The sequence below is a fragment of the Balaenoptera borealis genome, assembly GCF_965194805.1.
Source record: "Balaenoptera borealis genome assembly, chromosome: 7".
Lineage (NCBI taxonomy): Eukaryota > Metazoa > Chordata > Mammalia > Artiodactyla > Balaenopteridae > Balaenoptera > Balaenoptera borealis.
This window is the reverse complement of record NC_138864.1, coordinates 93,203,513-93,231,467: the sequence shown is the minus strand read 5'-3', so window position 1 is coordinate 93,231,467 and position 27,955 is coordinate 93,203,513. Positions and strand designations below refer to the sequence as shown.

General features: G+C 36.2%; 1 protein-coding gene across 4 annotated transcripts in view; it reads left to right on the top strand.

Annotated features, from left to right (window-relative positions):
• The window catches only part of TMEM168 (transmembrane protein 168), a 63,168-nt gene extending 40,267 nt beyond the window's left edge, over positions 1-22,901 (top strand). For 3 of the 4 annotated variants that reach the window (XM_082400052.1, XM_082400053.1, XM_082400054.1), the window contains 3 exons: positions 9,207-9,349; positions 11,630-11,904; positions 20,891-22,901. In XM_082400052.1, the coding sequence (XP_082256178.1) occupies positions 9,207-9,349; positions 11,630-11,904; positions 20,891-21,438 (966 nt within the window). In that variant the 3' untranslated portion in view covers positions 21,439-22,901. Of the gene's footprint in view, positions 1-6,110; positions 7,788-9,206; positions 9,350-11,629; positions 11,905-20,890 lie in introns of those variants that run through there. The other variant, XM_082400055.1, reaches the window with a different exon arrangement.
• Positions 22,902-27,955: the final 5,054 nt, after the last annotated feature.

Here is a 27,955-nt window from a genome sequence, read left to right as displayed (position 1 = left end):
TTGTAGACAGCATATATATGGGTCTTGTTTTTGTATCCATTCAGCCAGTCTATGTCTTTTGGTTGGGGCATTTAATCCATTCACGTTTAAGGTAATTATCGATATGTATGTTCCTATGACCATTTTCTTAATTGTTTTGGGTTTGTTTTTGTAGGTCCTTTTCTTCTCGTGTGTTTCCCACTTAGAGAAGTTCCTTTACCATTTGTTGTAGAGCTGGTTTGGTGGTGCTGAATTCTCGTAGCTTTTGCTTGTCTGTAAAGCTTTTGATTTCTCCATCAAATCTAAATGAGATCCTTGCTGGGTAGAGTAATCTTGGTTGTAGGTTGTAGGTTCTTCCCTTTCATCACTTTAAGTATATCATGCCACTCCGTCTGGCTTGTAGAGTTTAACCTTATGGGAGTTCCCTTGTATGTTATTTGTCGTTTTTCCCTTGCTGCTTTCAATAATTTTTCTTTGTCTTTAATTTTTGCCACTTTGATTACTATGTGTCTCGGCGTGCTTCTCCTTGGGTTTATCCTGTATGGGACTCTCTGACCTTCCTGGACTTGGGTGGCTATTTCCTTTCCCATGTTAGGGAAGTTTTCGACTATAATCTCTTCAAATATTTTCTCTGGTCCTTTCTCTCTCTCTTCTCCTTCTGGGACCCCTATAATGCGAATGTTGTTGCGTTTAATGTTTTCCCAGAGGTCTCTTAGGCTGTCTTCATTTCTTTTCATTCTTTTTTCTTTATTCTGTTCCGCAGCAGTGAATTCCACCATTCTGTCTTCCAGGTCACTTATCCGTTCTTCTGCCTCAGTTATTCTGCTATTGATTCCTTCTAGTGTAGTTTTCATTTCAGTTATTGTATTGGTCATCTCTGTTTGTTTGTTCTTTAATTCTTCTAGGTCTTTGTTAATCATTTCTTGCATCTTCTCAATCTTTGCCTCCATTCTTATTCCGAGGTCCTGGATCATCTTCACTATCATTATTCTGAATTCTTTTTCTGGAAGGTTGCCTATCTCCACTTCATTTAGTTGTTTTTCTGGGGTTTTTTTTTGTTCCTTCATCTGGTACATAGCCCTCTGCCTTTTCATCTTGTCTATCTTTCTGTAACTGTGGTTTTTGTTCCACAGGCTGCAGGATTGTAGTTTTTCTTGCTTCTGCTGTCTGCCCTCTGGTGGTTGAGGCTATCTAAGAGGCTTGATGGGAGGCTCTGGTGGTGGGTAGAGCTGACTGTTGCTGTGGCGGTCAGAGCTCAGTAAATCTTTAATCCACTTGACTGTTGATGGGTGGGGCTGGGTTCCCTCCCTGTTGGTTGTTTTGCCTGAGGCAACCCAACACTGGAGCCTACCTGGGCTCTTTGGTGGGGTTAATGGCAGACTCTGGGAGGGCTCACGCCAAGGAACACTTCCCAGAACCTCCGCTGCCAGTGTCCTTGTCCCCACGGTGAAACAGAGCCAGCCCCCGCCTCTGCAGGAGACCCCCCAACACCAGCAGGTATGTCTGGTTCAGTCTCCCCCAGGGTCACTGCTCCTTCCCCTGGGTCCCCATGCGCACACTACTTTGTGTGTGCCCTCCAAGAGTGGGGTCTCTGTTTCCCCCATTCCTGTAGAAGTCCTGCAATCAATTCCCACTAGGCTTCAAAGTCTGATTCTCTAGGAATTCCTCCTCCCGTTGCAGGACCCCCAGGTTGGGAAGCCTGACGTGGGGCTCAGAACCTTCACTCCAGTGGGTGGACTTCTGTGGTATAAGTGTTTGCCAGTCTGTGAGTCACCCACCCAGCAGTTATGGGATTTGATTTTACTCTGATTGCGCCCCTCCTACCGTCTCACTGTGGCTTCTCCTCTTTCCTTGGACGTGGGGTATCCTCCTTGGTGAAGTCCAGGGTCTTCCTGTCGGTGATTGTCCAGCAGCCAGTTGTGATTCTGTTGCTCTCGCAAGAGGGAGTGAGAGCACGTCCTTCTACTCCGCCATCTTGGTTAATGCTCGGTCCTCATTTCTTTTCATTCTTTATTCTTTACTCTGCTCTGTGGCAGTGATTTCCACCATTCTGTCTTCCAGCTCACTTACTCGTTCTTCTGCCTCAATCATTCTGCTATTGATTCCTTCTAGTGTATTTTTCAATTCAGTTATTGTATTGTTAATCTCTGTTCTTTAAATCCTCTAGTTCTTTGTTAAACATCTCTTGTATCTTCTCGATCTGTACCTCCATTCTTTTTCTGAGATGTTGGATCATCTGTACTATCATTACTCTAAATTCTTTTTTAGGTAGGTTGCCTATCTCCTCTTCATTTGGTTGTTCTTATGAGTTTTTAATCTCATTCCTTTGTCTGGAGTATATTTCTCTGCCTTATTATTTTGTCTAACTTTCTGTGTTTGTGGTCTCCTTTCCGCTGGCTGCAGGATCGTAGCTCCTCTTACTTCTGGTGTCTGGCCCCTGCTGGGTAAGGTTGGTCCTGTGGCTTGTGCAGGCTTCCTCGTGGGAGGGACTGGTGCCTGCCCACTGGTGGGTGGAACTGGGTCTTGTCCTTCTGCTGGGCAGGACCGTGTCAAGGGGTGTGCTTAGAGGTTGCTTTGAGCTCAGTACAGCTTTAGGCACCCTGTCTGCTGATGGATGGGGCTGTGTTCCTATCCTGATGGTTGTTTGGCCTGAGGCATTCCGGCACTGGAGCCTGTAAGCTGTTGGGTAGGACTAGGTCTTGATGCCAAACTGGCAATGACCTCTCGGAGAGCTCATGCTGATCAATATTCTCTGGGGCCTCTGCCATCAGTGTTCTTGCTCCCCCTCCCCACTATTTAACCACAGCTGACCCCCATCTCTGCCGGAGATCCTCCAAGTCTCATAGGTAGGTCCAGCCCAGGTTCCTATGGAGTTACTACTTTGTGCTGGGTCCCAGTGTACGTAAAACCTGTGTGCACCCTCCAAGAGTGGAGTCTGTGTTTCCCCCACTCCTCTGGAGCTCCTGCACTCAAGCCCTGCTGGCCTTCAAAGCCAAATGCTCTGGGAGTTCCTCCTCCTGATGCCAGACCCTCAGGCTGGGGAGCCTGACATGGGGCTCAGAACTTTCACTCTTGTGGGAGAACCTCTGAAGTATAATTATTTTCCAGTTTGTGGGTTGTCCACCCGGCAGGTATGGGATTTGATTATGTCACAAAAGCACTCCTCCTATCATCTTCTTGTGGATATTTTTTTGTCTTTGGATGTAAAGTATCTTTTTTGGTAGGTTCCAGTCTTTTTTTGTTGTTGGTTGTTCAGCAGTTAGTTGTGATTTTGGTGTTTTTATGGGAGAAGGTGGGCTCAAGTCCTTCTACTCCGCCATCTTTTCCGAAATAGAGGGGCTGCTTTTAGTTTGGATGCTTGCTGTCTCTTTCCTCAACGTGTGCTGGCCTTTGCCTTTTGATGTGGGGTGTGTGGGTTCAGTGGCCCTTGTGCACTCGACAGTGGGGGCAGGGCTTGGCACCTGCTTGGGGGTCTCCTATGGGCGGCTCCTGTCCGTGCACTCCTGGGATAGCGAGGGCAGCCTGCTTTTAGGTCTCATAGCGGCGGCCTGTGCCCACCTCTGGAGCCCAGGATGGCGGTAATGACTTGCACACCGCCCCCCCCCCCCAACGGAGCTCCTGTGGGCAGTGTCCTGTTGCCTGGGAGCACTCACAGGGAAAGGAGCTCTTAATGGTGGTCCCACCCCTCTCCCCCTGCACCCCCCAACAATGGCACCTTGCCTCTGTGGCAGGCCCTGGCTTCTTCTGAGTACCCCCTCTGTTGCCACAGTCCAGCCTCTTCAGGCTGTCTCCATGCAGCCAACCCTGGTCCCTTCCCTGGGTCTGACCCCTGAAGCCTGTACTTCTGCACCTAGCCCCCACCCTCACCAACAGCCGAATGTCTCAGGTGGGGGAGCACAGGGTGGCAGTGACGACCTTCTGTGCAGGTGACTGTCTGTTTTGCCTTCCGCAAACCGGTTGTTGCGCTCTCCTCCTAGGCTCCAAAGCTCCCCTCCATCCAGGCTGATTTCCCTACCAGTGAGGGGACTCCCCAGGATTCAGGAACCTTTTCTCATTCATAGCTCCCTCCCTGGGGTGCAGGCCCTGTCCCGATTTCTTTCTTTTTCATTTCCCTTTTGTCCTACCCTGTTACGTGGAGGTTTTCTTGCCCTTTGGGAAGTCTGAGGTCTTCTGCCAGTGTTTAGTAGATGTTCTATGTGAGTCGTTCCACTTGTAGATGTGTTTTTAATGTTTTTGTGGGGGGAAGGTGAGCTCCCTGTTCTACTCCTTCGCCATGTTGATCACTCCACCAATAATTATATAAATGGCTGACATAATTTGAACGTACAGTCCTCCCTCGGTATCCACAGGGGATTGGTTCCAGTACCCCCTGTGAATACCAAAATTCGCAGTTGCTCAAGTCCCTTATATTTATGGTGTAGTACAGTTGGCCATCCATATCTAAAAGTTCCCTATCCACTTTTATGTGAATAAGTGTTTAATTGATCAAAGCATTTTCTATTATAATGGAGCAACATATGCAATAGAAGGTGTAGAAATTGAAAAGAAAGTAGTGAAATTATCAATATTTGTAGATAAGATGATTACCCGTTAAACCTAAGAGTTAACTGAAAAAGCAGTTGAAGTTTCTGTAGTAATAGTTGTGAGAATGTTCCATCTTTTAAGTTGTAAGCTATGTCAAAAAAGGGTAATTTTGCTCACTGATATAGTTATCATTAACCCAACCAATATACAAACTATGTAAATTCTCTTGGACATACATAAGTTGTATGAGAAGAAATGGTGTTTATAGCAGAAATATATTTTCTAATATGTACATTATGTCCTTTAACGAATTTGCCTCCTGACATTGTATCCTATTAGTGATCCAACCTGGATTAAGTGGTCAAACCTGGATTAAGATATGTAGACTGTTAATAACCCCCAGCATCCTGGAAGAAACAAACATCCTCTTGGAGAAGGTATAATTATTCTAGGTCCGAAATTAATCACAAAATAGGTTTTTTGCATACAGTGTTCAGCTCATAAATATAACCAGATACACACACACACACACACACTCACATGGCATTGAGAGCAAGAAGCAGCAGAACCAACAGACAATAGGTTCTTGAGATATTGGAATTATCAAACAAAGAAAGCCATCATACTTAGCAAGTTGAAAAAAAGCAAAGATAGTACATAATGGTAGGAAGTTAGAAACTATAAGAAAGTGACAAGGCAGATTTGAAAAAGAACTAGACAAATTTTAGAATCAGAAAATAAAATACCTGAAATTCATTCAGTGTGCTAGTTTAACAGATTAGACAAATGACAAGTGAGCATTAGTGAACTGGAAAATATAGTTCAGACGAAGCTATGAAAGAAGGAGCTTAAAGAGGAAAAATAGAGAAAATACTATACAGAGAAAAGGATAAGACTCATTGAGGATACAGAGAGATATCATCTGTGTTTTACTGGAGTCCCAGAAAGAAAGGAGGAAATGTAGGCAAAAGAAAATATTTGAAAGGATAGACAGATAGTCCAGTGGAACATAAGAGTATAAAAGTAGATATCAGAATACTTGATTTATGACAAAGATGACACAATAATGTGGAATGGTTGAGATTTTCAATAATTAGTAATTAGATAATTGGGTTTTCACATAAAAAACTTAATTTGGACTGTTATTATAAAAATAACTACATTTGGATTATAGACCTAAAAGCAAAGTGCAAAACAACAAAGCCTTTAGAGGATAATGTACAATACCTTCTTGACTTTTAGGTGGGTGGAGAAGATTTAACAAGATGCAAAATGACTACATTACACTTAAGAACTTATGTTAAGCAAAAAACAGTATTAACAGAGTCACAGAGAGGGAAAGGTATTTGCAATACAACCAACTAAAGACTTTTTTTTATACATCTTTATTGGAGTATAATTGCTTTACAGTGTTGTGTTAGTTTCTGCTGTACAACAAAGTGAATCAGCTATATGTATACATATTACCCATATCCCCTCCCTCTGAAGCCTCCCTCCCACGCTCCCTATCCCACTTCTCTAGGTCGTCACAAAGCACTGAGCTGATCTCCCTGTGCTATGCGGCTACTTCCCACTAGCTATCTATTTTACATTTGGTAGTGTATATATGTCAGTGCTGCTCTGTCACTACATCCCAGCCTCCCCTTCTCCCGCTGTGTCCTCAAGTCCGTTCTCTACGTCTGCGTCTTTATTCCTGCCCTGACACTAGGTTCATCAGTACCATTTTTCTAGATTTCATATATATACATTAGCATACAGTATTTGTTTTTCTCTTTCTGACTTACTTCACTCTGTATGACAGACTCTAGGTCCATCCACCTCACTACAAATAACTCAATTTCGTTTCTTTTTATGGCTGAGTAATATTCCATTGTATATATGTGCCATATCTTCTTTATCTGTTCATCTGTCCTTGGACACTTAGGTTGCTTCCATGTCCTGGCTATTATAAATATGCTGCAGTGAACATTGTGGTATATGTCTCTTTTTGAATTATGGTTTTCTCAGGGTATATGCCCAGTAGTGGGATTGCTGGGTCATATGGTAGTTCTATTTTTAGTTTTTTAAGGAACCTCCATACTGTTCTCCATAGTGGCTATATCAACTTACGTTCCTGCCGACAGTGCAGGAAGGTTCCCTTTTCTCCACACCCTCTCCAGCATTTATTGTTTCTAGATTTTTTGATGATGGCCATTCTGACTGGTGTGAGGTGATACCTCACTGTGGTTTTCATTTGCATTTCTCTAATGATTAGTGATGTTGAGCATCTTTTCATGTGTTTGTTGGCAATCTGTATATGTCTTCTTTGGAGAAATGTCTATTTAGGTCTTGTGCCCATTTTTGGATTGGTTTGTTTTTTCTTTTTTGATATTGAGCTGTATGAGCTGCTTGTATATTTCAGAGATTAATCCTTTCTCAGTTGCTTCGTTTGCAAATATTTTCTCCCATTCTGAGGGTTGTCTTTTCGTCTTGTTTATGTTTTCCTTTGCTGTGCAAAAGCTTTGAAGTTTCATTAGGTCCCATTTGTTTATTTTTGTTTTTATTTCCATTTCTCTAGGAGGTGGGTCAAAAGTATCTTGCTGTGATTTATGTCCTAGAGTGTTCTGCCTGTGTTTTCCCCTAAGAGTTTTATAGTATCTGGCCTTACATTTAGGTGTTTAATCTATTTTGAGTTTATTTTTGTGTGTGATGTTAGGAAGTGTTCTAATTTCATTCTTTTATGTGTAGCTGTCTAGTGTTCCCAGTGCCACTTATTGAAGAGGCTGTCTTTTCTCCATTGTATATTCTTGCCTCCTTTGTCATAGATTAGGTGACCATAGGTGCATGGGTTTATCTCTGGGCTTTCTATCCTGTTCCATTGAGCTATATTTCTGTTTTTGTGCCAGTACCATACTGTCTTGATTACTGTAGCTTTGTAGTATCATCTGAAGTCAGGGAGGCTGATTCCTCCAGCTCCCTTTTTCTTTCTCAAGATTGCTTTAGTTATTGGGGGTCTTTTGTGTTTCCATACAAATTGTAAAATTTTTTGTTCTAGTTCTGTGAAAAATGCCATTGGTAATGCGATAGGGATTGCATTGAATCTGTAGATTGCTTTTGGGTAGAATAGTCATTTTCACAATGTTGATTCTTCCAATCCAAGAACATGGTATATCTCTCCATCTGTTTGTATCCAACTAAAGACTTTTATCTAAAATATACTGAGAGCAAAGTAAAACTAAATCAGTGACAGAAAGGCAGCCCCATGGCAAAATACTTCACCAAAGATGAAACCAAAATGATCAAAGGTATTTAACATAATTAATAATCAGAGAGCTCCATACTTATTCTGGTTTTGTTTATCATAGGAGAAAATTAAAAGGAATCTAAATACAATAAATAGGAAATCAGCTAATTAAAATTTTATAAATATGATAGTAATGTCATTTGGTATTTACAAATGATTTAGAATTACATTAATAGGCTTTAACATATTAAAAAGTTTGCAGAACATTATATATCATTGCACTTTGGTAAGAAACTAAATAAATATTTGTGAATATTTGTATATATTGTATGATGTCTGAACATATTTTAAAAAGTTAGCTGTGTGTGGATGATGGTACTTGGAATTATTCTAATCATAGTTTTACTCATTTGTATTTTCTGTTGTTTCTAAATTGAGCATGTACTGTATTATTTATGTAATTGATAACACAGAATGTACCAAAAATAGGGCATTATATCCATTTTTCCATTATGGGAGTCAACTTCATTTTTTTCTTAAAATTCTGATCAAATGAATGACTTATTAGTGTTAGAAAACTGTATTCATGCACATAGACACATAACTGTGTAATATGTGCAGTAGCAACACAAAAAATGTGGGATACTATCTGTATTGTAAAAATATAGGTCAGTACTGGTACTTCATCCTTCCTTTTCCTTTTCATTTAAATGGGTCGTTTAATATTTTGTTTCTTTTAATTGCAAATACTACTTAAATCTTGTCTTCTTTTAATATGTCTCCTGCCTCCCTTTTTCCATTCTGTTTTTAGGCTGCTTAAATGTCTTCAATATATGTCTTATATATATATATATATATTTTTTTTTTTACAGTTTTGAATTTATAGTCTAGAGCTTTTCAAAGGAAAAGTTTGTTATAAGTTTAATTTTAAGAATGGAATTCATTTTGATAGCTTTAAGGAGCTTACAGTTTAAGATTTTCTCTTGATTTCTGGACATTTCACAGGGGAAAGAAAAACCCTTTCTAAAGTACCTTTTCTGATAAAGTAAATGAGTGTGTTATTTGTAAAATGATTTAGAGCATGTGGGTTTTAACAGGAAAGGATTTGTTTTCTGGCTTTTTCTGTGTCATATCAAGGGTGTGGTTATATTTTTGTTTTGTTTTTTAGTTTGAGTGGGATGTTATTTGACCTCCCATCATAAAAATACAGCACATCATAAAAATACAATGTGCTGTATTTGTTTTGCCATGACTTCCAAGGAGCTTAGAGATAAATTTAGGGTTCATTGCTCGTCCATGTATACACTTGTCTCTTTCAACTTATAACGGTTTTTAGGTCATTAATTATCCTTTTTATCCTTTTTGGAAGTAGAGGCAAAAAAATGAATGAATATGCATTTATGTAAATATATATGCATATACACATACATAAGTTCAGTCACACACTCTATGTAAACATGCTGTTTTAAATTTTTTTTAGCCAACAAACGGAATCTTCCTGAGCATGTTTCTAATTGTTTTGCCATTGGAATCTATGGCTCATGGCCTCTTCCATGAATTGGGTAACTGTTTAGGAGGAACATCTGTTGGATATGCCATTGTGATTCCCACCAACTTCTGCAGGTACGGTAACCTAGTATAATAAGTAATAGCTACTTGACTCAATATTTTGCTAACATTGGTATAAGATGATAGCTCATTTTTTCAAAACTATAATAGTCTCAAAATATAATACTCTTGCTTTTTTATTTTCCATTTATCCCAAATGTTTAAAAACCTTTATCTACTCTGAGTAATAATATAATCTTCAGCATTCAATGAAAATTTTATTTTTGATAAATGTGATTAGCTTATATTTTAGCTAAAAATCATAAAATATGAATGGATTTTCTAAGTAAAGTTCCTACCCTTTCTTTAGAGAGGGATATCTTGTTTAAGAAAATGTGAAACAACATGGTGAAGTATAATAGAATGTACACTGGACCTCAGCGTCCTAAATTCTAGTTCTGTGTTACTTTATGCAGATCATAACTTCTCTGGACCTCAGTGTCTTTATCTAAAATGCAAACAATATCATTCTGCCTGTATAGAGAAATGTTATGAAGAGCTAATGAGACTGTAAATGTAAAAACACTACTAGAAAATGTCATACAAATACCACGAATTCAAAAACATTGGCAGTGAAGTTAAATATTTGATTGCAGTTTTATTTGGAAATATTTTTGACCCCAAATGTATGGCAGATCTGTTTCAGTCTGTAAATATTGCCAAATTTTAGTTTTTCTTTTGTAGTTAAGTACCTTTGAAGTAGAAAAAAATAGTTCCTTGCCATTAATGAATTCTGTTGACCAAGCAATCATCATATTTTCCTTGGCCAGGGGTGGGAGAGGGCTTGAAATGAAGTTTTTATCTGATTTCAAATATTTGACATAAAAACACAAAGTAGACTCTTTATAGTCAATATTTTCTCCATGTTAAAGACTTGATATATAAGTTGAAGATTCTCATGAGAAGTAAAAGAAATATGTTTAGAAGGATCACATAAAGTAAGGTGTGACAACTCTGCAGGAAGAATATGTGGAAATAGTAATTTGCACAGTTAGATTTTTATTCTGTTATAATTTTTGATTATTCATTGCTTTATTCTTTTGCTGTTTTGTGGCTGTTAAATGATACAAATATGGGACAAAATGTTTTGTTCTTTTAATGAAAAGTTTTATAGAATTATTAGAATAGTATTGATAATACATGAAGCAAAATATAAAGTTTTCAAAATTCCTACTAGAAATCTCTTTTATGGATAGGAGTTATGATTTTCTTCTCCCTCAATATTGATTTGATGCTGCTAGTTTTAAGACTTGGTTTATTATCTTTACTAAAATGCCATTTTACATTTTACATGTATTCCAGGATCAGGTCTAAGTCTTCAGTTAGTATTCAGTAGTATATAAGGCAGTGGACCTAAATTGTAATAATTTTTTTTAAATAAATTTATTTATTTTATGTATTTAGTTTTGGCTGTGTTGGGTCTTCGTTGCTGCACACGGGCTTTCTCTTGTTGCGGCGAGCAGGGGCTACTCTTTGTGGCGGTGTGCCGGCTTCTCATTGCAGTGGCTTCTCTCATTGCAGAGCATGGGCTCTAGGTGTGCGGGCTTCAGTAGTTGCAGCGCGTGGACTCAGTAGTTGTGGCTCGTGGGCTCTAGAGCGCAGGCTCAGTAGTTGTGGCACACGGGCTTAGTTGCTCTGCAGCATATGGGATCTTCCCAGACCAGGGCTCGAACTCGTGTCCCCTGCATTGGCAGGCGGATTCTTAACCATTGCGCCACCAGGGAAGTCCATAATAATTGTTTTAAAATGTCATTTATTAAAAGGTAAGTCTATCATTTAGGTACCTTAAGTTAGTAAAACTTGAACACAACTTTATAAAGACTGTGTTTTTCAACACTGAAATTAAATATATAATTTAAAATATCGCTTCCATATTTTGTTTAAATTTTTTTCTCAAGAAAAAAGTACTTTCATTATTGTCCCCACCCAGGTATTCTTGAAACATTTTGGGGATAGAATTAGTACAGTCTTGCTTTTTAAAGTTTTGTTTAATATCTGTCATTTGGTAAGAAGATATGAATAAAGAATGAAAAGTAGTACTATCTACATTTGGAGATATTCTCCCAGCTTCCAGTTTTATTGATAAGAAATATAATTTTTGGAAACTAGGCATTGATTTTCCAAGCTTAATTCTTAGCACTGTAGAAAATTTAGGAAAGATGTTTTTTTAAAAAAGAATCGTGCCATTTAATTAGCCACTTATGATTCTTAGATAATTATAAATGAAGAATAGGAATGTGACATAGAATGAACACTTCATAAACACTAAAATGATCTTTTTATCTCCTTCTTCAGTCCTGATGGTCAGCCAACACTTCTTCCACCAGAACATGTACAGGAGTTAAATTTGAGGTCTACTGGCATGCTCAATGCTATCCAAAGATTTTTTGCATATCACATGATTGAGACCTATGGATGTGACTATTCTACAAGTGGCCTGTCCTTTGATACTCTACATTCCAAACTGAAAGCTTTCCTTGAACTTCGGACTGTGGATGGACCTAGACATGATACGTATGTTTTGTATTACAGTGGGCACACCCATGGTACAGGAGAGTGGGCTCTTGCAGGTAAATCCACCTCTGGCAATTTCACTATTGTAAAAGTACGCCTATTCGTGGAAATCTGTCCTTCACACTGAAACATTAAGTTTCCAGATTCTCAGTTTTCCACTTCACAGATTACCAAGTATACATACGACTGTTTTGTTTGCCTTTTCTCTGGCATACTTGTTCAGCATAATTTTAGTAATCTCTAAAGGTTTTGAAAATTATGTTTTGTGTTGATTGGAAGAAAAAAATCTGACTGCTTGATCTGAGACTTATAATTAGTTTCCCTTTAAAGTATTTTCAGAATTATTAAATGTAGTTACATTTTTCAGAAGCTGATTAACTTATTTGACTAATACTTCTAAGTCTTTAAGGTGTTACAGGATGCTGATTTCAGTAGTTCTTCACATATGCAGTTTTATTTATGTTAGAAAGCTCACCATAGTTTTAAGCAGCAGGTGATATGATATGGTTGGAGTAGTGCTTAGGTCAGTGCTTGGTCCTCATTTGCCCCAACAGTGTTGTTTGAGGCAAGTTACTGTCTGTTTCAGTTCTCTCATCTGTAAATAGAAGGGGTAATATTAAGTCTTCTTGCCAAGGGAGAAATGAGGCTCTGTAAGTCAAAGGCTTTGTTTTATGAATTACTTGCTTAGTGCCTGGAAGAGAGTCTGGCATATAGTAGGAGATCCTTAAGTAATATAGATAGATGGATGAAATCATTGAATGAATCATGAAAAAAGGTAATTTCTTATTTTAGATTAGAAATCGTTCTTTTAGATTTAATTATATCCTACTTTTTTCTATAAAATATTTCAGATGTTTTACACCATGAACACAAACAATAAAATAATCATAAAATATAAGTAGAAAAATATATTCAGAGCAAAGAAAAATATAAACAAAAGTATTATGGAAGGACAGAGGTAGAGTGCCAACACAAGAACTCCAGAAGAAAGGAAATAAACTCAAGGTTAAAGTAGACATGATTTCAAACCATCATGGTCTCACTGATTTCATGCCAGATTGGTTTCCAGGGTTTTATTATAACATTTTTGTAATTTTTTGGTTTTGCAAATAAATATTGAATAACTCAATGGCTGTCTAGAAGGAGTAAAGGCAAACTAATACTTAGCACATTTGAAGCACAGCTAGTATGCTTGGTACTTTATACACATTATTAGATTTAATCTTCACTTGAAATTTCTTGAAGTAAATACTATCACCTCTATCATCTTCATTTTTCAGAGTATGAAATGAAAGCTGAAAGTGGTTACATAACTTATCTATGGTCATGCTACTACTAAGTGATGGAATCATGATTCAAGCCCCGATCTCCCTGACCCCTAAAATCTTCCCCCTATTGCACCATGTTGCTGCCAAAGGTGAAAACCATGAAGATAGAGAAATGGCATGTTCTGGTTCAGTAGATATTTTTGTTAGCATGGTTCACCCATTTTCAAAATACAGTTATATAGAAGCTAGTCAACGTTAAAACTACTTCAGTATAATAGTTTATAAAATCATTTACTTGACCTATACTTTTTAATAACACAATGTGTAAAATAACTTTTTAATCTTTATGGCTATTTCAAGTTCAGGTAAAGTATAGCATTCTGTGTACTTCAGAGCACAAGAGAAAAAGTTCTAGTCTGTTCAAAAATCTTTACAGAAATATATTTCAGACCCAAAAGCAGGGATTGATTATTGAAAGCTACTGCAATGCTTATAATAATAACCTCTTCCCTAAGCAAATGGGGTGAAAAAGGCATAATTTTGGTGGCCATGCATATATCCTTAGTTATTTTTAAGTTTTATAAGAAAGTAATTTAAGAAGCAAGCATGTTATACGTTTCTATGAAGGATTTATTACTTAATGTAAACATTTTCCCAAAAATTTGCATTTTTCTTAAGTCTTTTAAAATTTATCTCAAGTATTTTTTAAAAGGTGGCTTTGGAAAGAAATTCTAGATGTTCAGTTTACTGATTTTTTTTTTTTTTTAGTTTATTTTTTTGTATGGTGTTAGGGAGTGTTCTAATTTCATTCTTTTACTTGTAGCTGTCCAGTTTTCCCAGCACCACTTATTGAAGAGGCTGTCTTTTCTCCATTGTATATCCTTGCCTCCTTTGTCATAGATTAGTTGACCATAGGTGCGTGGGTTAGCTCTGGGCTTTCTATCCTGTTCCATTGATCTATATTTCTGTTTTTGTGCCAGTACCATATTGTCTTGATTACTGTAGCTTTGCAGTGTAGTCTGAAGTCAGGGAGTCTGATTCCTCCAGCTCCGTTTTTTTCCCTTAAGTATGCTTTGGCTATTCAGGGTCTTTTGTGTCTCCATACAAATTTTAAGATTTTCTTGTTCTAGTTCTGTAAAAAAAAGCCATTGGTAGTTTGATAGGGATTGCATTGAATCTGTAGATTGCTTTGGGCAGTATAGTCATTTTCACAATATTGATTCTTCCAATCCAAGAACATGGTATATCTCTCCATCTATTCATATCATCTTTAATTTCTTCCATCAGTGTCTTATAGTTTTCTGCATATAGGTTTTTTGTCTCCCTAGGTAGGTTTATTCCTAGGCATTTTATTCTTTCTGTTACAATGGTAAATGGGAGTGTTTCCATAATTTCTCTTTCAGATTTTTCATCATTAGTGTATAGGAATGAAAGATTTCTGTGCATTAATTTTGTATCCTGCTACTTTACCAAATTCATTGATTAGCTCTAGTAGTTTTCTGGTGGCATCTTTAGGATTCTCTATGTATAGTATCACGTCATCTGCAAACAGTGACAGTTTTACTTCTTCTTTTCCAATTTGTATTCCTTTTATTTCTTTTTCTTCTCTGATTGCCATAGCTAGGACTTCCAGAACTATGTTGAATAATAGTGGTGAGAGTGGACATCCTTGTCTTGTTCCTGATCTTAGAGGAAATGCTTTCAGTTTTTCACCACTGAGAATGATGTTTGCTGTGGGTTTGTCATATATAGCCTTTATTATGTTGAGGTAGGTTCCCTCTATGCCCACTTTCTGGAGAGTTTTTATCATAAATGCGTGTTGAATTTTGTCAAAAGCTTTTTCTGCATCTATTGAGATGATCATATGGTTTTTATTGTTCAATTTGTTAATATGGTGTATCACATTGATTGATTTGCATATATTGAAGAATCCTTGCATCCCTGGGATAAATCCCACTTGATCATGGCATAAGATCCTTTTAATGTGTTGTTGCATTCTGTTTGCTAGTATTTTGTTGAGGATTTTTGCATCTATATTCATCAGTGATATTGGTCTGTAATTTTTTTTTGTAGTATCCTTGTCTGGTTTTGGTATCAGGGTGATGGTGGCCTCATAGAACAAGTTTGGGAGTGTTCCTTCCTCTGCAATTTTTTGGAAGTGTCTGAGAAGGATGGGTATTAGCTCTTCTCTAAATGTGTGATAGAATTCACCTGTGAAGCCATCTGGTCCTGGACTTTTGTTTGTTGGAAGATTTTTAATCACTGTTTCAATTTCATTACTTGTGATTGGTCTGTTCATATTTTCTATTTCTTCCTGGTTCAGTCTTGGAAGGTTATACCTTTCTAAGAATTTGTCCATTTCTTCCAGGTTGTCCATTTTATTGGCATAGAGTTGCTTGTAGTAGTCTCTTAGGATGCTTTGTATTTCTGCAGTGTCTGTTGTCACTTTTCCTTTTTCATTTCTGATTTTATTGATTTGAGTCCTCTCCCTCTTTTTCTTGATGAGTCTGGCTAATGGTTTATCAAGTTTGTTTATCTTCTCAAAGAACTGGCTTTTAGTTTTATTGATCTTTGCTACTGTTTTCTTTGTTTCTATTTCCTTTATTTCTGCTCTGATCTTTATGATTTCTTTCCTTCTGCTAACTTTGGGTTTTGTTTGTTCTTCTTTCTCTAGTTCCTTTTGGTGTAAGGTTAGATTGTTTGAGATTTTTCTTGTTTCTTTAGGTAGGCTTGTATAGCTATAAACTTCCCTCTTAGAACTGTTTTTGCTGCATCCTAAAGGTTTTGGATCATCGTGTTGTCATTGTCATTTGTCTCTAGGTATTTTTTTATTTCCTCTTTGATTTCTTCAGTGATCTCTTGGTTATTTAGTAACATATTTTTTAGCCTCCAAGTGTTTCTGTTTTTTACATTTTTTCCCTGTAATTTATTTCTAATCTCATAGCATTGTGGTCAGATAAGATGCTTGATATGATTTCAATTTTCTTAACTTTACTGAGGCTTGATTTGTGACCCAAGATGTGCTCTATACTGGAGAATGTTCTGTGCGCACTTGAGAAGAAAGTGTAATCTGCTGTTTTTGGATGGAATGTCCTATAAATATCAATTAAATCTATCTGGTCTATTGTGTCATTTAAGGCTTGTGTTTCCTTATTAATTTTCTGTTTGGATGATCTGTTTATTGGTGTTAAGTGAGGTGTTAAAGTCCCCCACTATTATTGTGTTACTGTTGATTTCCTCTTTTATAGCTGTTAGCAGTTGCTTTATGTATTGAGGTGCTCCTATGTTGGGTGTGTAAATATTTACAATTGTTATTTCTTCTTCTTGGATTGATCCCTTGATCATTACGTAGTGTCCTTCCTTGTCTCTTGTAACATTCTTTATTTTAAAGTCTATTTTATCTGATATGAGTATAGCTACTCCAGCTTTCTTTTGATTTCCATTTGCATGGAATATCTTTTTCCATCCCCTCACTTTCAGTCTGTATGTGTCCCTAGGTCTGAAGTGGGTCTCTTGTAGACAGCATATATATGGGTCTTGTTTTTGTATCCATTCAGCCAGTCTGTGTCTTTTGTTTGGAGCATCTAATCCATTTACATTTAAGATAATTATTGATATGTATGTTCCTATGACCATTTTCTTAATTGTTTTGGGTTTGTTTTTGTAGGTCTTTTCCTTCTCTTGTGTTTCCCACGTAGAGATGTTCCTTTAGCATTTGTTGTAAAGCTGGTTTGGTGCTGCTGAATTCTCTTAGCTTTTGCTTGTCTGTAAAGCTATTGATTTCTCCATCAAATCTGAATGAGATCCTTGCTGGGTAGAGTCATCTTGGTTGTAGGTTATTCCCTTTCATCACTTTAAGTATATCATGCCACTCCCTTCTGGCTTGTAGAGTTTCTGCTGAGAAATCAGCTGTTAACCTTATGGGAGTTCCCTTGTATGTTGTCATTTTTCCTTTGCTGCTTTCAATGATTTTTCTTTGTCTTTAATTTTTGCCAATTTGCTTACTATGTGTCTCAGCGTGTTTCTCCTTGGGTTTATCCTGTATGGGACTCTCTGCGCTTCCTGGACTTCGGTGGCTATTTCCTTTCCCATGTTAGGGAAGTTTTTGACTATCATCTCTTCAAATATTTTCTCGGGTCCTTTCTCTCTCTCTTCTCCTTCTGGGACCCCTATAATGCGAATGTTGTTGTGTTTAATGTTGCCCCAGAGGTCTCTTAGGCTGTCTTCATTTCTTTCCATTCTTTTTTCTTTATTCTGTTCCACAACTGTGAATTCCACCATTCTGTCTTCCAGGTCACTTATCTGTTCTTCTGCCTCAGTTATTTTGCTATTGATTCCTTCTAGTGTATTTTTCATTTCAGTTACTGTATTGTTCATCTCTGTTCATTTGTTCTTTAATTGTGCTAGATCTTTGTTAAACATTTCTTTCATCTTCTCGGTCTTTGCCTCCATTCTTTTTCCGAGGTCCTGGATCATCTTCACTGTCATTATTCTGAATTCTTTTTCTGGAAGGTTGCCTATCTCCACTTCATTTAGTTGTTTTTCTCAGGTTTTATCTTGTTCCTTCATCTGGTACATAGCCCTCTGCCTTTTCATCTTGTCTGTCTTTCTGTGAATGTTGGTTTTGTACCACAGGCTGCAGGATTGTAGTTCTTCTTGCTTTTCAGTTTACTGATATTTATATTAGCTTTTTCATTTCTTAGGAAATGTAATAGACACCAAGATAAATAGCATAAAAGTGTTCTTAAATTTTCATTCACTATGAATTAGGAATAATTTATGAAGACAAACTAAAGTAGGGTTATATTTTGGGTAAATGTCTAGCAGTTACATTCTACAATGTTATCTTATCTTTATAATATTTTTTAAAGTATGTCAATAAGTTAACCATTATAGAATTCTTCTATTAGCCCAGAAGATCTATTCCTGTATGTGTAACTTTCTTTGTGAGAGTCTTTGTTGTAAAAGAAGTAGGGAAAAAAATGGAGAAAGCATAGCTTGACAGGCCTTCCCTTTCCCAAGAAGGCTAGGTTTTGTCCCATAATAATTCAGCAACTGTATACTCCCCCACGGCCTGAGGCACCCGGCCCAGTGGATGAGTCCTCTTTTCAGTCAGTTCCTGCTCCTGGCCTGCCTGAAACAACCCTCAAAGGTTGTTTCTATCTCAGAAGTAGTATTGAACACCCCTGCTCTGAAGAAAATGCTTTAATTCATTCCAAGCCAAGTGACAAAGAACTCTAAGCACTGAGTTTATTAATAGGTATTTTTCTAAAAACCTCTAAATAGGAAACATCACGACTGGATTTTACTTGAGCAAGTTAAGAGTAGGTCCAGAAATCACTGTGAGAAAGAGAATCTGTATGTGCCCTTTATCCCATACCTTTACTCATAGTACTTTGTAGAGTATGTAGTCTTCTTACATTTATGGGGCTTCATAATATAGAACCTGATATTTTTGCCTCTTTGTTTGAGGGTAAAAAACAATTATTATGGTAATGAGAAGAGAGACAGAAATGCATAAAAAATGTAGATAACCTATAAAGCAGTTTATCACAGGTAAACAAAGTCTTTAAAAAGCAGTCTCAATTACTTGAACTGTTGGCTTGAATTAGATTACTTGAATCAGATGGCTGTTATCTGATATAAATGTAAATATTTTGCATCTGGGCCAAAAGCCAAATGCAACATAGAAACTGTTCATAGGAGAAAGCAGAGCAAAACAAAACAAGAGGAGAGAAATAGTATAAAGGGCTTTAATACTGCTTTAAATTTCTTGCTGATATCTAAAGAGTGTGTTTATAAGAGAATTAGTGTAGAGTGTGCTGAAGAATATTTATTGAAATAGTTGTAGAAGGCAAGTTAGAACGATGATACAGGCAAGTTAGAAAAATGATGTTTTGTGGCAGATGGAATTTGTATAATAACTCTTGTAATCTGTGTTGTCCTGTCATCTCCAGAGAAGTTTAATAAAACTGGCCATAAAGAAAAGTGAGCTTGATCATATTTAAAAAGATATCTCCTGGAGGTCTTTGTGAAGCAATATGTTAGTAATATGTGAAAAATAGTGCCTCTGAGATAATAGGTATGAGTGTAAGAGCAGTTCATGAAACAAATTTTTCGTTGTCACAGTCTAAGATACAGCAGGCTGATGAATAAAAGAATATTAATTATTCATAAAAAATGTTATATACCCTGACTTTATAGGTCATATTATTAATAGAATCCAAATTCTAAAGGATTCTCTATCTCTCCGGTATTGTCATTTTGATAGTTTAGCAAAGAGCATGGTTGCTCTTGGTAAAAATACATATTCTGAAGTTAGGTTGTTGGAACTTGTATTAGTAAATTGTAGCATGTTAAAACTTTTTTCTAATTATAAAAGCAACATATATTCAACATACAAATTTTGGAACATATAAAAAAGTATAATAAACACCACCTGAAATCCAAATACCTGGAAATAACTACTGCTGTTATTTTTGTAGATACACTTCTGTGTCATGCTTTTTCTAATATCATAGATATTTTTGTCATTAAAATTTCTTCATAAATATCATTTATTATAAAACTCTTCTTATAAGGTTATACCATAATTTATATCCGTTCCCCCAGTAGTTTCAGATTTTACGCTATCTTAGATAACAGTGGGAAGATGATCTTTATATGTAATTTTTTGTCTGCATTTCTGCCCTTTCCTTAGGGTAAATTCCTAGAATTGGAATGACTGGATTAGTATACCATTTGAGACAGAGCCAGGACTAGGGTGAGGTGAGAATGGCAGTTGCTTGGGGCACAGAATTTAAGAGGGTGCTAAAAATTAAATGATGGAGATAACATTTTAATGCAATATATTTAAAAATCAAAAGTAATGCAAAAAAAACCCATCCATAATGAACCACATGTAAATACTAGCTATAAGACAGATTTCTAAGTCAGAAATATATTTACTTTAGACCTTTCTGGTATATGTTTTTTTAATCCTTTGTTGTTGTTCAGGTATAAAACTGATTTAAAAATAAACCCATTCCAAACTCATTCTTGTTACTGGTAGGAAGAGTGTTTTTCATCTTGTAGGTACCTACATATGAGGATAAGTTAATTTATCAGAAGTGTAGAATGGGGTGAGCCAACTTTCTCTGTAAGGACCAGATATTTTTGGCTTGGTAGGCCATAAAGTCCCTGTTGCAACTACTTAGCTCTACCATTGTAGTATAAAAGCAGCCATAGACAGAATATAAATAAATGAATGTTGTAGAAATATGAAATTTAAATTTCCTATAATTTTTACATGTCACAGACTTCTGCTCTTTAAAAAAGTTTTTTTTACCATTTTAAAAATATAAAATCAGTTCTTAGCTCTCAGGCTATGCAAAACAAGTGGCAGGCTGGATTTGACCACGAGCCATAATTTGCTGCCCCTGATGTAGAATATTTGCTTTGCTGTATAATTTTAATTTTTTTCACTAAATTTAACTTTATAAAATAATTTTCTTATTTTATCATAGCATATCCCTTTAATGTGAATAACAGGATGATTGGGGGGTTGGGAGTGTTTTTTGTTTTTTTTTTTGGTTTGATTTTTTACCTGAAGCTGAAAGTCTGTTTTTTGTTTTTAAAAATTCTTCTGAAAAAGATACTTTGAAATAAAGGCTCCCTCTTTTTTTTTTTCTTAACATATTTTAAGAACTTAAAGAAAATACATTTAAGACAAAAGAGTATTCTTAGTAAGACACTTCAGAAATTCTTGCTCTACTGAACTTTCTGTTGTTCACAGGTGGAGACATACTACGCCTTGACACACTTTTAGAATGGTGGCGAGAAAAGAACGGTTCCTTCTGTTCCCGACTTATTATCATATTAGACAGTGAGAATTCAACCCCCTGGGTGAAAGAAGTGAGAAAAATCAATGACCAGTATATTGCAGTGCAAGGAGCAGAGATGACAAAAACAATAGATATTGAAGAAGCTGACCCACCACAGCTGGGTGACTTTACAAAAGACTGGGTAGAATATAACTGCAACTCCACTAATAACATCTGCTGGACTGAAAAGGGACGCACAGTGAAAGCAGTGTATGGCGTGTCAAAACGGTGGAGTGACTACACTCTGCATTTGCCAACAGGAAGCGATGTGGCCAAGCACTGGATGTTGTACTTTCCTCGCATTACATATCCACTAGTGCATTTGGCAAATTGGTTGTGTGGTCTGAACCTTTTTTGGATCTGCAAAACTTGTTTTAGGTGCTTGAAAAGATTAAAAATGAGTTGGTTTCTTCCTACTGTGCTGGACACAGGACAAGGCTTCAAACTTGTGAAATCTTAATTTGGACCCCAAAGTGGAATATTATTGAGAGTTCATTTTACCAGTTATCACTAACTTGCCATTTTTTTGCATATTGTATTTTTATTTGTAAAAAATATCTTGCTACTTCTGTAGCTGTTCTCATTTTGTCTTTTCTCCAGTAATTATGGTATATGTAAGGTGTTGGGAATAAGCATTATTTTATACTAAAAATATGTAGGGAGTCACAAATGTTCACTTTGTAAATGTATAAGAGATGTTAAAAATAATAACAATGCACTTTGAGGAATGTTTGCATATGCCTCTGATTAGAAAGAAGACACTCGTCTCTGCTCTGCAGTGGCCAATGAAGAATTACTAATGCCTTATTTTCTAGGCATAGATTAAAGAATGTAAACCAGACAATTTGTTTACTATTGTAAGAAAACTACCAATTTGCTTACAGAAGATTATTTTTTGTGAACAGTAGGTTTGAGTCCAAGGCCATTTGAAGAATTACAAGCTCTCTCTTAGAAAAGGGAAAAGGAAGAAGTCTGCTTAAAATGAATGCAAAATTTGCTTGTAGACCATCACGTTTAGTTACTTGGCTATGACCTGTTATCCGTATCACAGAGAAGCCCAAATCACTGTTTAGGTCAAGACATTCTTCATATAGGTAACTGTAAGAAGCTAGAGCCTACAAATTGCTCCTTCATGCATTGTTGGGGGCCTCTGAAAGCACTGGCAGTTTTAAGAGTCTTTCTCAGGGTAACAATGTTTTCTTAATGAACAATGTTTTCAGCTACAAATTCCTTCCAAATAAATTGTCTTCCCTTTCAAAAAGTAATCTTAAGAAATTTAGCCATTTGTCATTGATTTAGGCTATTTTCAATACTGAGAAATGATTTTGAGCTCTATAGAGTTAATGCTCTGTCATGAAAACTATTTTTCAGATCCCCGTTAGCGGTAACATTTTTTTCTACTGAAGGTCAAAGGATTGGAAACAGGTCATTTTTCTTCTTGTATACATGTAATGTGTTATGTAAAAAAGTATTCATACTGGCAATTTTACTTAAGCATAATGGTGTGGTTGTAATTTTTAAAACTTAATTCGGTGTTTTCTCGGATTAAAGCAGGCATGGATCAGGGTATCTCCTAAGAGGTAATTTGCCTCCTATTCCCTTCCAATAATCCTTACATTCTAAGTTTTCATCTCTGAGAAATAACAAGAAGGGAATAGAATTAAATTGGGGGATAATCTAATCTTTGTTGTTTAAATGGTGTGACGTCCCACCATTAAAGCCATTTTTTCCAGCCTCAGAGAGAGGAAATAATGCCTCTACCATCTTCTACCTGGTGACTTGAAGTTTTAGTTAGGAAGAAGTCACTTAGCGTCAGGGAACTTGTATACCACTATCTATGCAGCGTTGTTATAGAGTCTGATTATTTCTGTGTTTTGAGTATGATTTTCCTAATGCTCTGAATAAAATTTTGTCAAAAATTAATTTTTCACATAATGTGCAAATAACAGTTATTGAATATTTTAGTGTATTAAGAGAGATAGTCATAAAAAATATCCAAGTATTAGAATTCATGGTTAGTAGCAGGTTGATTTAAAATTTTCCAATATTTGGTTACATATTTATATAAACATCATCCAAATGAAATAGTAGTGTTTCATTACTATTCAGAAATAGTGTAGCAGACAAGCCAAGTGTTAAAATTATGAGCTTACAGCTACAAAACACAGTTTAATTAACGTTAAGTAAAATCATCTTTTAAATTCTGAGCCAGTATTAAGCCAATTAGCTTTAACTAAAGCGTATCTCTTTACTCTGAGAAAGCCAAATATAAAAGTATATCCTGCATTCTTTATAAAGTGATACTAAGATTTTACTAAAAATCACATTCAAAAGGTAACAGACATTTTTACAGCCACAAAGCTAATATTTTGATAAATATTTTCTATAAAGTACAACCGAAAAAGGTCTGGGCTAAAAATGTGACTTGAGCCTATTTATTAAGTTTGATGAATTCTCCTACCCAAACAAATAAGACACTATAAATGACTCTTAGGAGATGGCATCCTAAATTAAAGATGCCTATTTAAAAACATTCAAGTATGTTAAATGATAGTATGGAGAAGGAATATTACAGGAAGGGTAAATTGATTATTTTTACCTAAAGATTAAAAAACAGACCTGACAATGAGACTAATTTTCTTATGGCTTCCATTTTATATATCATATGTTTAGGAAGGAGTTACTTGAAGTGGTAGAATTTATGTTAGGGCAAAATTTTACCATTCCACTAAAAAAAAATAGATAACATGGAGATGTTTTTCAATATAATGTTGACTTAATTTGTTTCCTTATATGATACCTTGCTAAAACCATAAAAGACTCCCCTCTAAAAACATCTTTTTAAAAAGTGTATACTGTTATGTGATAAATTAAGGAGTCAAGTTCTTTTCTCATAATTTTTCAGTTATGCTATTATTTCATTCAAAATTTTAATTTGCTCTGACTAAACTCTTCTGGGATATTTGGATTTATCTTTGCATAGCTTTCTATCTCACTCTTCTTAATAAATATGAAATTCTATAGACAAGACCTTTTTCAGAAAACCATTTTTATGAACAGTGTTTTCATAAGTTACATACTTTTTAAAAGTTACATTGTTAATTCAAATGCATTTATATTTAATGCATTAGTGGGTAGAATTTTTTTGGAGTAAAATCTTCACTAAAGTCTATTTGTAACTGTACGTTTTGTTTGTAAATTTTGGCTTGAATATATTTGCTGTTTTGGGTACTGCATTTTTTATAGGTATTCTTTCACATTTAGAGCATAGTCTCTTTCAAAATAATGTTCTACATTACCTTTCCACAGGTGATGTGATAGTTAATATTATGTATGCCAGAAGAAAATGGCTTAATTTTAAGCATGTGATTAAGTATATTTGATAGTAAGTGCTCAAAGGAGTTAGATCTGTCAGTACTTTTGAACATCTCCTCTGTTGGGAAGTTACTAGACTGTCATCTCTTTTCAGGCAGAGGCTTGCACATCTTGGTATTTCGGGTACACAATTACCCAGAAGAGTGCCTTGCCTATAATTCCTATTATTTAAAAAATATTTTTGACTGAGTGAATGAATTTAGACTCCTAATGAGAAATTGGAATAACTTGATTGTAAATTATTACATTTTCTTGACAGTTTTACCTTAAGTGGATATTATTTCAAGATCCTCATTAAATTAATAATTACCAAAGACAGTTACAGAATCAGTGAAATGAAAACTAATATCACATTTGTAGTTAAAGAGCCATAGGATCAAGATTAGGGAAGGAAAAACTTTAAGATAAGTTTGAATGAAAACATAGCTGCTATCAATCACCAAAAAGTGGCTTTTGTGGGTTGAGTCCCTTTTCATCATGTCTCCAATATGATTAAGGTTGAATCTTTCATTGATTTCCCTTTAGAAACATATAGACAGGTTGGAGATTTGTCACAAATGGAAATTATTGAAAAAAAGTAAGTCTGACAGATGAACAAAGAAAGAATTTGGCTGTGCCTGTCACTGACAACTAAACTGTAAAATCAGAAAAAATGGGCCTGCGAACATAAGCAGGTTCAGGACAAGTTAGGGAAACTAAAATTATATCAGCTTTGGAGTATCCTCACTAGTTGCAACACATAGGTGTACAGTATGATACAATGAAATTTAAGCAACAACTGTTCTGAGCAACTATTTTGTTGATAAAGTAATTAACATTTATGTTTTTTAGGAAATATTACTTAGACCAAAGATGATTCAAAATTGAAATCTGTAGGCTAATCACTAAGCTTTCTTTAATATTAATATGTAAAAACCCTTTTGATTGATTTAAAACTCAAATTGGCCAATCATCTTGTGTGATGACCTCACAGTATTTTTTTTTTAAGTATGAACTTAAGAGTAAGTAGACAAGTTTAGTAAACTTCTGTTGTTAGTGTTTGGTCTGGACCTAAAAATCTCGATCTGTCTTAAATCAGTGTGGCAGGGTCAGTGAGGAACATGGCATATCTCCCTAGACCAGCAATATTTACTCCATGTGAAGTAAAAATATTTTTATATTAAAACATACTAATGTACTGAGCAATATTTGCATTAATTTTTAGTGTAAATCACACGACTTCAAAGCAATTTTAATATTGCACTAGGTCCTTTGTTCTCCTTACCGCAGAACACTGAAGATTCTTTGGACACAATTTTGGACGTTAATGATACTCTATATTAAAAAGAAAAAAAAAATCCTTTGTCTTATGTCTTGGAAACATGAATAGCATGATGAATTTTCGCTAAAAAAATAATTTTGTTTGAATATAGATGGAATTTCAGGTGGGTACTGTTTTAATGCACTTTTATAATAGATATTTCTAGGTTCTTTGGAGTCCTTATACATATTGATTTCTTGTTCTACACAACTAGGTATTGGTAAGGAAAGTGGGGTGAGGATTTTGATTTGTAATCTACATCCCCGTGCATTCATACCCATTTTCACCTATTTCTCTGCTACCTAATTAGAAGAGATACTACTCTTTCCAAAACCTAACCTTTGGATTCCTTTCCTCCTTTCTACATAAAACTAATCCATCAATAACAATAAAAACGACAATGGCTATCATCTGCTGAATGTTTATTATGTTCTAGGCACTGTGCTAACCACTTCTCTATACATGATTTCATTAAACCCTCACAACCACCTTTTGTGATGGATGTACTTTTATTTTATGAATGAGGAAACTGAGGCAATGAACTTAAGTAACTTTCCCCACGTGACACATCTGTGGCTAAGAAGTTGGGTCTCAAACTCAGCTCTAAGCCAGATTTTATGTTGTGGGGACTCCCACATAGCAAGAAAAGGAAGGTTTTACTCAGGTATATATACCTACATGCCCTTTAAAGAACTGTTTGTGTATTTTGTCAAGGGGGTAGACACCTGGCTATAAGCACGTAAGCATAGGGAAGAGGGGCAATTGGTCAATATAAAGACCTTCAATTATTAATTGTACTAATATCAGCCCCACTTCTCAGCTACTTCCTTAATATTCTAGCAGTCTCTGATGCTAGAGCCGTTCTGGGGTTGTACTGGACTGCTCAGACACACCTCCCCAGAAGCATATTCTGGGAGGCTGCTAGGCTACTGCTTGCTTTTCTCTGCCACCCAGTTCATACTCTTTTATCCTTTCTGTCTTTGGATGTGTGCTGAAATCTCTGGTCTGATAATAGATCCCCCCCATTCCCTACGTCTTGATGGTATAGTCACCTGTTTATTCCTTTACTATTAATATAATGGGAACTGGAGGAGAAGATATGGAGACATGTGTTCACTATCTTGAACTCAAAGCCAAAGTAAATTTCATTTTTAAAAAAATGGTGAAATTGACTTTTACTTCTGGTTAGGATATAAAATACAAAAGAACTTTGATCCAGTGGAAACATTAGAAAAATTCCAGGTTAAAATAAACATACTGATTATTGGAGCTGCTGCAGAATAATACATACAAGCAAATCTAGGTGAAATAAATCCCAGAGAGCAATAAATTCTTCATAAATAAGCAGAGACTGCAGCAGCTTCTATACCTGGGGCAAATGCCTGTCTTGAGTGCTAGTGTGTTAGAATCGGAGCTCCCATGGACTGGGAGATTTTGCAGGAAAGAGGAAACCAGGCAAACTTGTGACAGCATTATGGGCTGGTGAGATGGGTCTGCAAGGGCAGTAAGCGCTTGACCCAACAATTCTGCTCACTTTCCCTGGAATTTTGCCAAGAAAGTGGCAGTGGAGGAGGGCCTCATAAACAAAGAGAATTCATGCAGCTTTGCACATCACACTTAATTGCCAGGGTTGGAATCAAATATGAATCTGAACTATGTAAAATAGATTTATTCCAGTTCAAACGCTAAAAAGATCAAATCAGTATCTTGGCAGATGAGGCATGGGAAGTTAGGGACTGGGCTAACTGAAGGTAAACTCAATCTGATTAAAGCTTCTGCCCAGCTCTGGCTCAATTAAACCTGTGGGAGATTCAGAAGGGTAAGTCCCTCACCTAAACCACCTAGAATGAAAGGCAGGCCATCTCTGAACAGACACAAATTTTACTTTTCACTGTTCTTGTATGCATAATACAGAATACATTTTTTAAAATTATAAGACATGAAGGGGGAGGAATTGGACCCATTATCAAGAGTAAGCAGTCAAAAGATAGACTTGTAGATTACTAGCACACAAGAATTTTGAAACCAAATGCATATTCTAGGATTAATAAATATGTCAGAAAACTTTTAAATCACTGGATGGTACTTGGGGGTGAGGGTCAGTCCCTAGCATAGGGTGTCAGAGTGTATGGTAGGAACCACAAAGTGGAGCTATCTGGCATGGACTAAGGAGGGCATCCACACCAGGGACAGGAGAAAGATGATAATTGGAGATTGGTTACATAAGCACGGATTTATCAAACATGAAAATATATTTAAGATGATGGGAACAGATTCTTCTGTTGAAGGGAATTGCAAACAT